Source organism: Oncorhynchus mykiss, chromosome 18 (assembly GCF_057628025.1).
Source record: "Oncorhynchus mykiss isolate SJ-2025 chromosome 18, ASM5762802v1, whole genome shotgun sequence".
Lineage (NCBI taxonomy): Eukaryota > Metazoa > Chordata > Actinopteri > Salmoniformes > Salmonidae > Oncorhynchus > Oncorhynchus mykiss.
The window spans coordinates 1,243,077-1,256,086 of NC_143039.1; the positions used below are offsets into that span (position 1 = coordinate 1,243,077).

The following is a 13,010-nucleotide window of genomic DNA, read 5'->3' on the forward strand; positions in this document are numbered from 1 at the left end:
AGGGTTCATTGTGATGTCAGACGGTCTCTCTCTCTCTCTCCCATTTTAAAACATCTCCCTGAGAGAGAAGAGCAACAGAGAGCTGTGATTGGGAGGCTGGGTGGGTTCATTGTGATGTCAGACGGGGAAAATGACAAACAGCAACAACAGGAACATTTACAAATCCCCCGAAGGCCTGATGATAAACTACTGTATGCAGATACACTAAACTGTACCATGTGTCGCCCTGAAAATCCACATTCCCCATGAGAACATGTTGATATAGGACTATTTTCTATAACGACAGCGCAACAACTAAAACATTAGACATGAACTTGTTTAAATAATATAATTTATTCAATTTCAGCATTGTTTCTTTTTAAGACATCAAAAATAAATAAAGATGTAGTAAGATTTAGTAAGATTTAGTGAGATTTAGTAAGATTTAGTGAGATTTAGTAAGATTTAGTCTCTGGGGTCTCTGATATATAACTCTTACCAGCATCGTCTGTCTAAAACGTATTTCTTCACATTATATACAAACACATATTATTATATTATATTATATACAAACACATATTATTATATTATATTATATACAAACACATATTATTATATTATATTATATACAGAAACACATATTATTATATTATATTATATACAAACACATATTATTATATTATATTATATACAAACACATATTATTATATTATATTATATACAAACACATATTATTATATTATATTATATACAAACACATATTATTATATTATATTATATACAAACACATATTATTATATTATATTATATACAGAAACACATATTATTACTATTATATTATATACAAACACATATTATTACTATTATATTATATACAAACACATATTATTACTATTATATTATATACAAACACATATTATTACTATTATATTATATACAAACACATATTATTACTATTATATTATATACAAACACATATTATTATATTATATTATATACAGACACACATTATTATTATATATTATATACAGATATACACGCCACACAAAACACTGTACAATGCTGTTGACAACAATACGTACATACATTTATGTATGTGGAACCCACAGAATAACCCAGTAGGGCCTTTAGTAATAACCCAGTAGGGCCTTTAGTAATAACCCAGTAGGGCATTTAGTAATAACCCAGTAGGGCCTTTAGTAATAACCCAGTAGGGCCTTTAGTAATAACCCAGTAAGGCCTTTAGTAATAACCCAGTAGGGCCTTTAGTAATAACCCAGTAGGGCCTTTAGTAATAACCCAGTAGGGCCTTTAGTAATAACCCAGTAAGGCCTTTAGTAATAACCCAGTAGGGCCTTTAGTAATAACCCAGTAAGGCCTTTAGTAATAACCCAGTAGGGCCTTTAGTAATAACCCAGTAAGGCCTTTAGTAATAACCCAGTAGGGCCTTTAGTAATAACCCAGTAAGGCTGTATATAGACAGGCCTTCAGTAATAACCCAGTAGGGTCTTTAGTAATAACCCAGTAAGGCTGTATATATTAATTAAAGCCATTAAATTACTACATTTTACTATAAATACTTTGCCGTTTGATTCCATTCATGTAGATTTTATATCATTAAATTAAAAAAAATCAGGTATACCCAACATTGAATGAATCAAAATGAGCTGCGTGTGTTGTATTGCACAGTGCTGTAAATCGACTACCGATTTCTAAATGTTTTCTACTCAACATGATAATAGAGTATTGTTTTGTTTTTTAAAGGATATTAAAATGTTTGAAATAACCTCTTATGATAATCTGCTGTCTATACTAGGATATAATTCACAGTAACAGCATTTTTGGGGGTGGGGGGAGCCATTTGAATTCAATACCTGATTTCCCTCGTCCATCATCCTGATTTCCCTTTGTCCATCATCCTGATTTCCCTTGTCCATCATCCTGATTTCCCTCGTCCATCATCATGATTTCCCTCGTCCATCATCCTGATTTCCCTTGTCCATCATCCTGATTTCCCTCGTCCATCATCATGATTTCCCTCGTCCATCATCCTGATTTCCCTAGTCCATCATCCTGAACCAGTATCCAACAGTACAGTGGATTGAACACAGGAATATGCCATGTCACAAAATATCCAAAAATCAGATTTGATGATTGATCAATTATTGTCCGTCTGCTTATTTGATTAGAGATGTTTCTGATGTCTCTGTTCATGTCCAATGGGATTACTGATTTATCACCCACGGTCATTTCATCACAGAGAGAGAGTTCAGGTCTGATTACGTACCAACATGGCGGTCCATTCTCCACTGGTGACACACATTCAGCAGCAACATTAGCCTGGTCTCTTATGTCAAGGACACTGCGCCAATGATGTCCTCTTATCTCCGTGACATCTATTCTGTCCCATCTTCATAATGTCCTCTTATCTCCGTGCCATCTATTCTGTTACATCTTCATAATGTCCTCTTATCTCCGTGCCATCTATTCTGTTACATCTTCATAATGTCCTCTTATCTCCGTGCCATCTATTCTGTCCCATCTTCATAATGTCCTCTTATTTTAACCTTTATTAAACGAGGCAAGTCAGCTTAAGAACAAATTCTTATTTACAATGACGGCCTACCGGGGGACAGTGGGTTCAACTGCCTGGTTCAGGGGGCAGAACGACAGATTTTTTTACCTTATCAGCTCGGGGGATCCGATCTTGCAACCTTTCGTTTACTAGTCCAACGCTCTAACTACCAGGCTACCCTGCCGCCCAGATAGATGGCATTATCTCTATGCCATCTATTCTGTTCCATCTCCATAACTCACCTGGCCGTGATGTGGATCAAATTAAAGTGGTTAAATAGCAAACGAGTCAAAATGTGTATTTCAGTCTTTGTCATTTCAGTCCTCTCTTTAGTCTCTTTACGTTCCGGGGTTCAAGGTCCGGGGTTTAGTCCAGGGTCTCGTGGTTGGGGCTGTCTTCGGGACTCGAGTCCTCCTCAGCCAGAGTGTCTCTGCGGGTGAACGTAGCCGCCAGTTGAACGCTGAGCCGTGGTTTGACAGGCGCCATCTCAGACAGCACGATGGTGTTACGGTTGACCAACGTGGTCTTGTCCATGTTCTCTATGCTGTGCTGGGCCAACACCGCGTCCAGGAAGTCATACTTGGGCAACAACTTGCCGCTCTCAAACAGATACTTGGCCAGGTAGGAGAAAGCCACGTTGCCCAGGAAGGAGGCCAACATGGAGACGGTCTTAAACGGGAACTTCTGCACCACGATGTGTTCCACCTCTCCAGTCAGATGATGGATCCGGTCCTCTATCTGCCAGCCGGGGTAGTAGATGAAGGGGGGTAGTGAGAGGTAGGGTTCCCCTCCTCCGATCCTCAGGATCAGACCAAAGACGTAAGCAGCAACGGAACCGTACGTGTTGGTTCCCTTGACGAAGAGAACGGAGATGAGCTGAGGGAAGATGATAACGTAGACCAGGTCGGAGCTCAGGTACCACAGCCCGTACACCGTCCCCGTTAGCAACGCCATCGCCGTGGCCAGGCCGCCGAACACAAAGATGGTGACACGCATCACCCACACGATCTCGGTGTCCGATGCCTGGGGGGAAGGGGGGGTACAACATTACACAACACACACAACAACACAGAAAACAGTGGCTCAGCTGCTCCAATGTTGTTCAGATATTTTGTGAACAGGAAGTGGTAAGTGGTGTTTTTTTTAGTCCCGCCCCCTTCCCAACTCACCGATTGGCGGAAAGCCAGCTGGTAGATGTTCCGAGCAAACATGGAGCTAGCTGATAGGATGGAGGAGTCGGCAGATGACATCACGGCAGCAGAGACCGCCCCCAGGCCGAAGAAGGAGACGAAGGGAGGACAGAGGTACTGGAGGACTATGGGTAATATCATGTCTGCCTGGTCCCTCTCCTTGGGAGGTACAGGTCCATACGCCGTCTGGTTCCAGTCTGAGGAACACAACATATCATTTAGAACCTGGAACCACAGCTGAATCTAAAGGCCTCCCTTTCTCTGGTTCTAGTCTGAGGAACATGAGGAACAGTACACACAACAGTCAAGAACCCAGAACCAAGAACTTAGAACGTAGACAGTGGTCAAACTAAGGAACCTACTGAAGAACTACAACTGTGGAAGAACAGCGGTCAAAGGAACCCACTAAAGAACTACAACTGTGGAAGAAGAGTGGTCAAAGGAACCCAAAAAAGAACTACAACTGTGGAAGAAGAGCGGTCAAAGGAACCCACTAAAGAACTACAACTGTGGAAGAACAGAGGTCAAAGGAACCTACTAAAGAACTACAACTGTGGAAGAAGAGCAGTCAAAGGAACCTACTAAAGAACTACAACTAACGTAGCATTTCACCTCCCATCACTGGACGTAGTCCTACTGTAACTATATATCACCCCTTAACGTAGCATTTCACCTCCCGTAGTCCTACTGTAACTATATATCACCCCTTAACGTAGCATTTCACCTCCCATCACTGGACGTAGTCCTACTGTAACTATATATCACCCCTTAACGTATCATTTCACCTCCCATCACTGGACGTAGTCCTACTGTAACCATATATCACCCCTTAACGTAGCATTTTACCTCACGTAGTCCTACTGTAACTATATATCATCCCTTAACGTAGCATTTCACCTCCCGTCACTGGACGTAGTCCTACTGTAACTATATATCAACCCTTAACGTAACATTTCACCTCACGTAGTACTGTAACTATATATCACCCCTTAACGTAGCATTTCACCTCACGTAGTCCTACTGTAACCATATATCGCCCCTTAACGTAGCATTTCACATCATGTAGTCTTACTGTAACTATATATCACCCCTTAACGTAGCATTTCACCTCCCGTCACTGGACGTAGTCCTACTGTAACTATATATCATTCCTTAACGTAGCATTTCACCTCCCGTCACTGGACGTAGTCCTACTGTAACTATATATCAACCCTTAACGTAGCATTTCACCTCACGTAGTACTGTAACTATATATCACCCCATAACGTAGCATTTCACCTCACGTAGTCCTAGTGCAACTATATATCACCCCTTAACGTAGCATTTCACCTCCCGTCACTGGACGTAGTCCTACTGTAACTATATATCAACCCTTAACGTAACATTTCACCTCACGTAGTACTGTAACTATATATCACCCCTTAACGTAGCATTTCACCTCACGTAGTCCTACTGTAACCATATATCGCCCCTTAACGTAGCATTTCACATCACGTAGTCCTACTGTAACTATATATCAACCCTTAACGTAGCATTTCACCTCCCATCACTGGACGTAGTCCTACTGTAACTATATATCATCCCTTAACGTAGCATTTCACCTCCCGTCACTGGACGTAGTCTTACTGTAACGATATATCACCCCTTAACGTAGCATTTCACCTCACGTAGTACTGTAACTATATATCATCCCTTAACGTAGCATTTCACCTCCCGTCACTGGATGTAGTCTTACTGTAACTATATATCACCCCTTAACGTAGCATTTCACCTCCCATCACTGGACGTAGTCTTACTGTAACTATATATCACCCCTTAACGTAGCATTTCACCTCCCATTCCCGACTGAGTGTACAGACAGTGATTCAGCAGGACTTTGATGCTGGAGTTAAAACCTGGAGATCAAAACTAATTCAGTCCCTTCTGCTTCTCCTCAGATGTAATATTTACAAAGTTCACAGTAGTAAACGGAGAGATGCAGAGAGAGAGAGAGAGAGGGAGGGGGAGAGAGAGCAAGAGAGAGAGAGAGAGACAGAGAGGAAGGGAGGGGGAGACAGACAGAGAGAGACGGAGAGAGACTGAGAGAGAAAGAGACAGAGAGAGCGGGAGGGGGAGAGAGAAAGAGACAGAGAGAGAGAGAGAGAGAGAGAGAGAGGTTGAGAACGATCCTCCATAATGGATGAAGGGACCAGCTGCTGATGTTTTTTAGGAGCTTTCCAGAGATCTGAGGGGAACATGGTTACACCCTGAGGTGTCCCCCGGACCCCCTCCCCCCCCAACGCCCAGCAGGGGGACATACCTCTGGAATATGTGTCATCATTAGGCTACCAGATGAGGAACTCTCAATCAGACGTTTGGGAATGTTAGGAAAACAACTAACAACTGTAGATCAACCAACACGACAGAATGACATGTCCTAGTTAGAACCGCTCATACATAAACCTGTACCCCAGGTGTGTGTGTGTGTGTGTGTCCCTGCGTGTCTCACCTGTGGAGGCCCCTATAGCCCCGATCATTACTGAGGGCACGGCCATGACCAGGCACCCTGTGTGTGTGTGTGTGTGTGTGTGTGTGTGTGTGTGTGAGTGTGTGTGTGTGTCCCCCTGCGTGTCTCACCTGTGGAGGCCCCTATAGCCCCGATCATTACTGAGGGCACGGCCATGACCAGGCACCCTGTGTGTGTGTGTGTGTGTGTGTGTGTGTGTGTGTGTGTGTGTGTGTGTCCCTGCGTGTCTCACCTGTGGAGGCCCCTATAGCCCCGATCATTACTGAGGGCACGGCCATGACCAGGCACCCTGCAGCGGCGATGAACGAGAGCACCTGGGCGTACGTAGCTGAAGAGGCAGAGAGAACCCGTTGAAAATATACCTGCCAGGGAATCCCCCCCAACATCTAGAACACAGAGAGGAGATAGTGAATTCATCTAGAACACAGAGAGGAGATAGTGAATTAATCTAGAATGGAAAGAGGAGATAGTGAATTCAACAGTAAGTATCATTGCAATCAGAACATAATCACTACTCCTTAAACAGTAAATATTCTGTCTGCTGGAGTATCAGAACCAGTCTTATCCAGAACCAGTCCTATCCAGACCCAGTCCTATCCAGAACCAGACCCAGTCCTATCCAGACCCAGTCCTATCCAGAACCAGTCCTATCCAGTACTGCACGTACCAGCAGACAGAACCAGTCTTATCCAGACCCAGTCCTATCCTGACCCAGTTCTATCCAGACCCAGTCCTATCCAGACCCAGTCCTATCCAGACCCAGTCCTATCCAGAACCAGTCTTATCCAGACCCAGTCCTATCCTGACCCAGTTCTATCCATAACCAGACCCAGTCCTTTCCAGACCCAGTCCTATCCAGAACCAGTCCTATCCAGACCCAGTCCTATCCAGAACCAGTCCTATCCAGTACTGTACGTACCAGCAGACAGAAGTTGTCTATCCAGACCCAGTCCTATCCAGAACCAGTCCTATCCAGAACCAGACCCAGTCCTTTCCAGACCCAGTCCTATCCAGAACCAGTCCTATCCAGTACTGTACGTACCAGCAGACAGAACCAGTCCTATCCAGAACCAGTCCTATCCAGAACCAGTCCTATCCAGAACCAGATCCAGTCCTATCCAGATCCAGTCCTATCTAGATCCAGTCCTATCTAGACCCAGTCCTAACCAGACCCAGTCCTATCCAGAACCAGACCCAGTCCTATCCAGACCCAGTCCTATCCAGACCCAGTCCTATCCAGTACTGTACATACCAGCAGACAGAAGTTGTCTATCCAGACCCAGGCGTCTTCTCTCTTGATGTTTCCCTTCCAGGGAGCTTGGTAGATCTCCTTCACTGCACTGATCTTGATGTCAGACACCGCTGGGTTGCTCAGAGCGAACGGTACTGAAACCCACTGACACCGAGGCAGAGACAACATCAACCCTGGGTCAAACACACACTGCTACAGCCGGAATGTCATAGATATATAGAATCATGTTTTTAATAGTTGTAGACATATAGAATCATGTTTTTAATAGTTGTAGATATATAGAATCATGTTTTTAATAGTTGTAGATATATAGAATCATGTTTTTAATAGTTGTAGATATATAGAATCATGTTTTTAATAGTTGTAGATATATAGAATCATGTTTTTAATAGTTGTAGATATATAGAATCATGTTTTTAATAGTTGTAGATATATAGAATCATGTTTTTAATAGTTGTAGATATATAGAATCATGTTTTTAATAGTTGTAGATATATAGAATCATGTTTTTAATAGTTGTAGATATATAGAATCATGTTTTTAATAGTTGTAGAAATATAGAATCATGTTTTTAATAGTTGTAGATATATAGAATCATGTTTTTAATAGTTGTAGAAATATAGAATCATGTTTTTAATAGTTGTAGAAATATAGAATCATGTTTTTAATAGTTGTAGATATATAGAATCATGTTTTTAATAGTTGTAGATATATAGAATCATGTTTTTAATAGTTGTAGATATATAGAATCATGTTTTTAATAGTTGTAGATATATAGAATCATGTTTTTAATAGTTGTAGAAATATAGAATCATGTTTTTAATAGTTGTAGATATATAGAATCATGTTTTTAATAGTTGTAGATATATAGAATCATGTTTTTAATAGTTGTAGATATATAGAATCATGTTTTTAATAGTTGTAGATATATAGAATCATGTTTTTAATAGTTGTAGATATATAGAATCATGTTTTTAATAGTTGTAGATATATAGAATCATGTTTTTAATAGTTGTAGAAATATAGAATCATGTTTTTAATAGTTGTAGAAATATAGAATCATGTTTTTAATAGTTGTAGATATATAGAATAATGTTTTTAATAGTTGTAGATATATAGAATCATGTTTTTAATAGCTGTAGATATATAGAATCATGTTTTTAATAGTTGTAGAAATATCGAATCATGTTTTTAATAGTTGTAGATATATAGAATCATGTTTTTAATAGTTGTAGATATATAGAATCATGTTTTTAATAGTTGTAGATATATAGAACCATGTTTTTAACAGTAAGAGTTGTGCCTATTCCTTCTCAAATCCTTTCAAATGTTTCAGCTACAATGGAACCCAACAGAATGGTCCCCAAAAAGTACAAACTCCCTAGCCAAATGAAGTCCAGCTGAAATAAGTGGTCCGGGCCGAGTGTCTCACCAGTCCCAGGAAGATACAGAAGAGTTGCACCACGTCGGTGTAGGCTACAGAATACAGACCTCCGACTAGCGTGTAGAAGATCGCAATACAGGCAGAGATCACCACAGACATCTTGATGTTTATGTCTATGATCACACTCAGCGTGGCTCCTAGAGGAACAGACAGACCTGGTCAGAGATAGTAACAACACAGACAGAGATCACCACAGACATCTTGATGTTTATGTCTATGATCACACTCAGCGTGGCTCCGAGAGGAACAGACAGACCTGGTCAGAGATAGTAACAACACAGACAGAGATCACCACAGACATCTTGATGTTTATGTCTATGATCACACTCAGCGTGGCTCCTAGAGGAACAGACAGACCTGGTCAGAGATAGTAACAACACAGACAGAGATCACCACAGACATCTTGATGTTTATGTCTATGATCACACTCAGCGTGGCTCCTAGAGGAACAGACAGACCTGGTCAGAGATAGTAACAACACAGACAGAGATCACCACAGACATCTTGATGTTTATGTCTATGATCACACTCAGCGTGGCTCCTAGAGGATCAGACAGACCTGGTCAGAGATAGTAACAACACAGACAGAGATCACCACAGACATCTTGATGTTTATGTCTATGATCACACTCAGCGTGGCTCCTAGAGGATCAGACAGACAGGGACCTGGTCAGAGATAGTAACAACACAGACAGAGATCACCACTGTGCTGTAATATCATTCATAATAACTTACCCAGAGCAGATAAAATGGCCGCCGACCAGAAGATCTCTCCCATTAGAGCAGGTATGAAGAGCAGACCACCCATCCTCTTCCCATACTTCTGCTGGAAAGGGTCCAGCATGGTGACATAACCTCTGGAGCGCATGGGCTTGGCGAAGAACAGACCTCCTGCACACGGCAAGCATGTTGGCAGGTTTAATAAACGCACAGGATATTGGGGATTTTCAGAGGAATGTCAAATATATGATGGATTATTTCACAAGTCTACGTTATTAAGTTTTATATTCCAAACTGTAGTCTATTGTACGGTGCATTTGAAAAGTATTCAGACCCCTTGACTTTTTCCACATTTTGTTACCTTGTTCTAAAATTGTTTTTTTTTTTAAATTACCCTCATCACTCTATGCACAATACCCCTATAATGACATCACAATACCCCATAATGACATCACAATACCCCATAATGACAAAGCGAAAACCGTTTTTCAGAAATGTTTGCAAATGTATTAAAAATAAAAAACAGAAATACCTTATTGACATAAGTATTCAGACCCTTTGCTATGAGACTATATTGAGCTCAGGTCCATCCTGTTTCCATTGATCGTCCTTGAGATGTTTCAACAACTTGATTGGAGTCCACCTGTTGTAAATTCAATTGATTGGACATGATTTGGAAAGGCACACAGCTGTCTATATAAGGTCCTACAGTTGACATCGCATGTCAGAGCAAAAAACAAGCCATGAAGTTGAAGAAATTGTCGTTTGAGCGCCGAGACAGGATTGAGTCGAAGTACAGATCTAGGGAAGGGTACCAAAAAATGTCTGTAGCATCGAAGGTCCCCAAGAACATCATTCTTAAATGGAAGAAGTTTGGATCCACCAAGACTCTTCCTAGAGCTGGCCACCCGGCCAAACTGAGCAATCGGGGGAGAAGGGCCTTGGTCAGGGAGGTGACCAAGAACCTGATGGTCTCTCTGACAGAGTTCCAGAGTTCCTCTGTGGAGATGGGAGAACCTTCCAGAAGGACAACCATCTCTGCAGCACTCCACCAATCAGGCCTTTATGGTGGAGTGGCCAGATAGAAGCCACTCCTTAGTAAAAGGCAAATGACAGCCCGCTTGGAGTTTGTCAAAAGGCACCTAAAGGACTCTCAGACCATGAGAAACAAGATTCTCTGGTCTGATGAAACCAAGATTGAACTCTTTGGCCTGAATGCCAAGCGTCACGTCTGGAGGAAACCTGGCACCATCCCTACGGTGAAGCATGGTGGTGGCAGCATCATGCTGTGTGGATGTTTTTCAACGGCAGGGACTGGGAGACTAGTCAGGATCGAGGCAAAGCTGAACTGAGCAAAGTACAGAGATCCTTGATGAAAACCTGCTCCAGAGCGCTCAGGACCTCAGACTGGGGCGAAGGTTCACCTTCCAACAGGACAACAACCCAAAGCACACAGCCAAGACAACGCAGGAGCGGCTTCGGGACAAGTCTCTGAATGTCCTTGAGTTGCCCAGTCAGAGCCCTGACAATTTAATCCATTTTAGAATAAGGCTGTAAGGTAACAGAATTCAAGGGGTCTGAATAGTTCCCGAACGCACTGTTTATTATTAACGAGATGACTCACCTACGACTAGACTTAGCGCATATCCAAAAGGCGCTTGTGCCCAAGCCAAGCCGTAACCAGGAAGATATACGTACTCCGCCGTTCCGTTGATGTATCCGCCACCAACCCAGGTCGCTGCAATGACAACGACTAAATATAAATGTTCAGCCTACAGTAATTCACAGAGTCAAATCATGATTTACCCGATGCGTGTCAATCCAAACGACAAGGTGACAACATTCCGCGCATAAGAATTATGCTTGAAAATGGTCTGATTATTAGTTTCTAAACGGAATAATGTATTTAAAAAAATCTGTAAACTAAAGCTGTTCAATGCTGCAATTCAACATGTTAGTTCGTGTCTTTAGTTAAACGCCTTTCCCCTAACTTTGAGTTATCAAATTGAAGTAGCCTATACATTTTTTACAACCGGTTTTTATATTAATCAAGTAAAACATTTTAAAAAGGGGGTATAGTCCTACAACATTCTGTTAGTAAACTTTCAGAATCACCTTTATTTATAAATCAACTTACAAAGAGAAAATCGACTCTCAATCATTCACACAATGAAACTCACCGGTCATGGTAAAACCACCAACAAATAAACCAATGTCCCTTCCACCAACCATGATGGTTTCACTGCGGTCTGTGCCCTCCGCCTCCCCGGCGTGTTTGTTCTTCCACGCTGCCCAGATCCCCACCGCAAGGATCAGAACGTAGAAGAGGGCGATCGCCGCCAGTCCCTCCACGTGGATACCGGTCATCTTGTCTTGTTTTTTAGCTCGAGTTGAGCCGCGTGTCTTCGCTAGAAACCGGGTGGCATTGAGACCTGCGTGGATGGGGTGCGGAGAGAAAGTGGGCATTGAATTGAGTGGCAGTGAAGGGATGAATGAAATAGACTAAAATACCAAATAAAGACCTAACATTATACTTGTAATTATCTTTTCGTTAGATTTATTATGTTACTATTTTATAACATCATAAATAAGACAGCAGTCTTCATTTTTTTAAATCCCCGACTAGTTTCCACAGTCTCTAAGTATGTGCGTAAAAAAGCCCATTACGCACAACCGTTCGACAGTTCGTGGAGCGCGAGGCGTTAAACTTCTTCTTCTGATGGGAGAGTTGCAACATCACTACAAACATCTTTTGTATTTAAAATATCAAATGTGTCCTTTTTAAACACAACCCTCCTCAAATTGGACAATGATGATATAGACTGTATCTGGAGCAATGGTAAAACACATGTATAACGATATAGACTGATTTACTTTACAATGATGTAGAGATTCCTTTACGTGGTCTAACATGTCTTCAGCAACAACAACAACAACAACATGAGAAAATGGACAAGTTACCTGAAATGTCTCTTTTACCCGACACTTGAGGTGAACGCCGCTTCTCAACGAGCTGGTGTACAGACAGACACTGGCCAGTGCGTTATCCTCCGGTACCCTGCTTGAAAACTAAGTAATGATCGACTAAGAGCTACGTGCTGAGATCGTGACTTTTATAAGAGACCCAGGTGGCGTCAGACGTCCGGTGTTCACGCGCGTCAGAGAGAGAAAAGGGAACATCTTTTTGATGAGAATAATGAGCACGAGAAACGTCACTGGGTTTTTCCCTGCCGCTGCTCGTGGTGTACGCAAGTGTATGAGAGAGAGGAATAGAGAGAGAGAGAGAGAGAGATATAAAAAAAGAGCGAGAGAGTCCACTGTGACTGACCCAAACATTAAGGAAA

The 13,010-nt window shown here is 41.8% G+C and overlaps 1 protein-coding gene across 1 annotated transcript; it reads right to left on the bottom strand.

Moving 5' to 3' along the window:
• Positions 1 to 1,010: 1,010 nt before the first annotated feature.
• Positions 1,011 to 12,765, bottom strand: LOC110528717 (high-affinity choline transporter 1-like). The gene is made up of 9 exons (XM_090206677.1): positions 12,628 to 12,765; positions 11,847 to 12,098; positions 11,291 to 11,404; positions 9,682 to 9,837; positions 8,935 to 9,083; positions 7,503 to 7,646; positions 6,483 to 6,636; positions 3,724 to 3,941; positions 1,011 to 3,577 (listed from the first exon to the last, which is right to left on the bottom strand). Exons 2-9 carry the CDS (start codon positions 12,031 to 12,033, stop codon positions 2,921 to 2,923), a joined length of 1,779 nt encoding a protein of 592 aa, XP_090062803.1. The 5' UTR covers positions 12,034 to 12,098; positions 12,628 to 12,765; the 3' UTR covers positions 1,011 to 2,920.
• Positions 12,766 to 13,010: the final 245 nt, after the last annotated feature.

Bases quoted from the DNA above. Each gene is read 5' to 3' on its own strand.
- LOC110528717 (XM_090206677.1), bottom strand. From the start codon at position 12,033: ATGACCGGTATCCACGTGGAGGGACTGGCGGCGATCGCCCTCTTCTAC. The intron at 6,637-7,502 runs GTATGTACAGTA...TCTGTGTTCTAG, and splicing joins TAGACAACTTCTGTCTGCTG to ATGTTGGGGGGGATTCCCTG. The intron at 3,578-3,723 runs GTGAGTTGGGAA...CCTTCCCCCCAG, and splicing joins AGCTGGCTTTCCGCCAATCG to GCATCGGACACCGAGATCGT.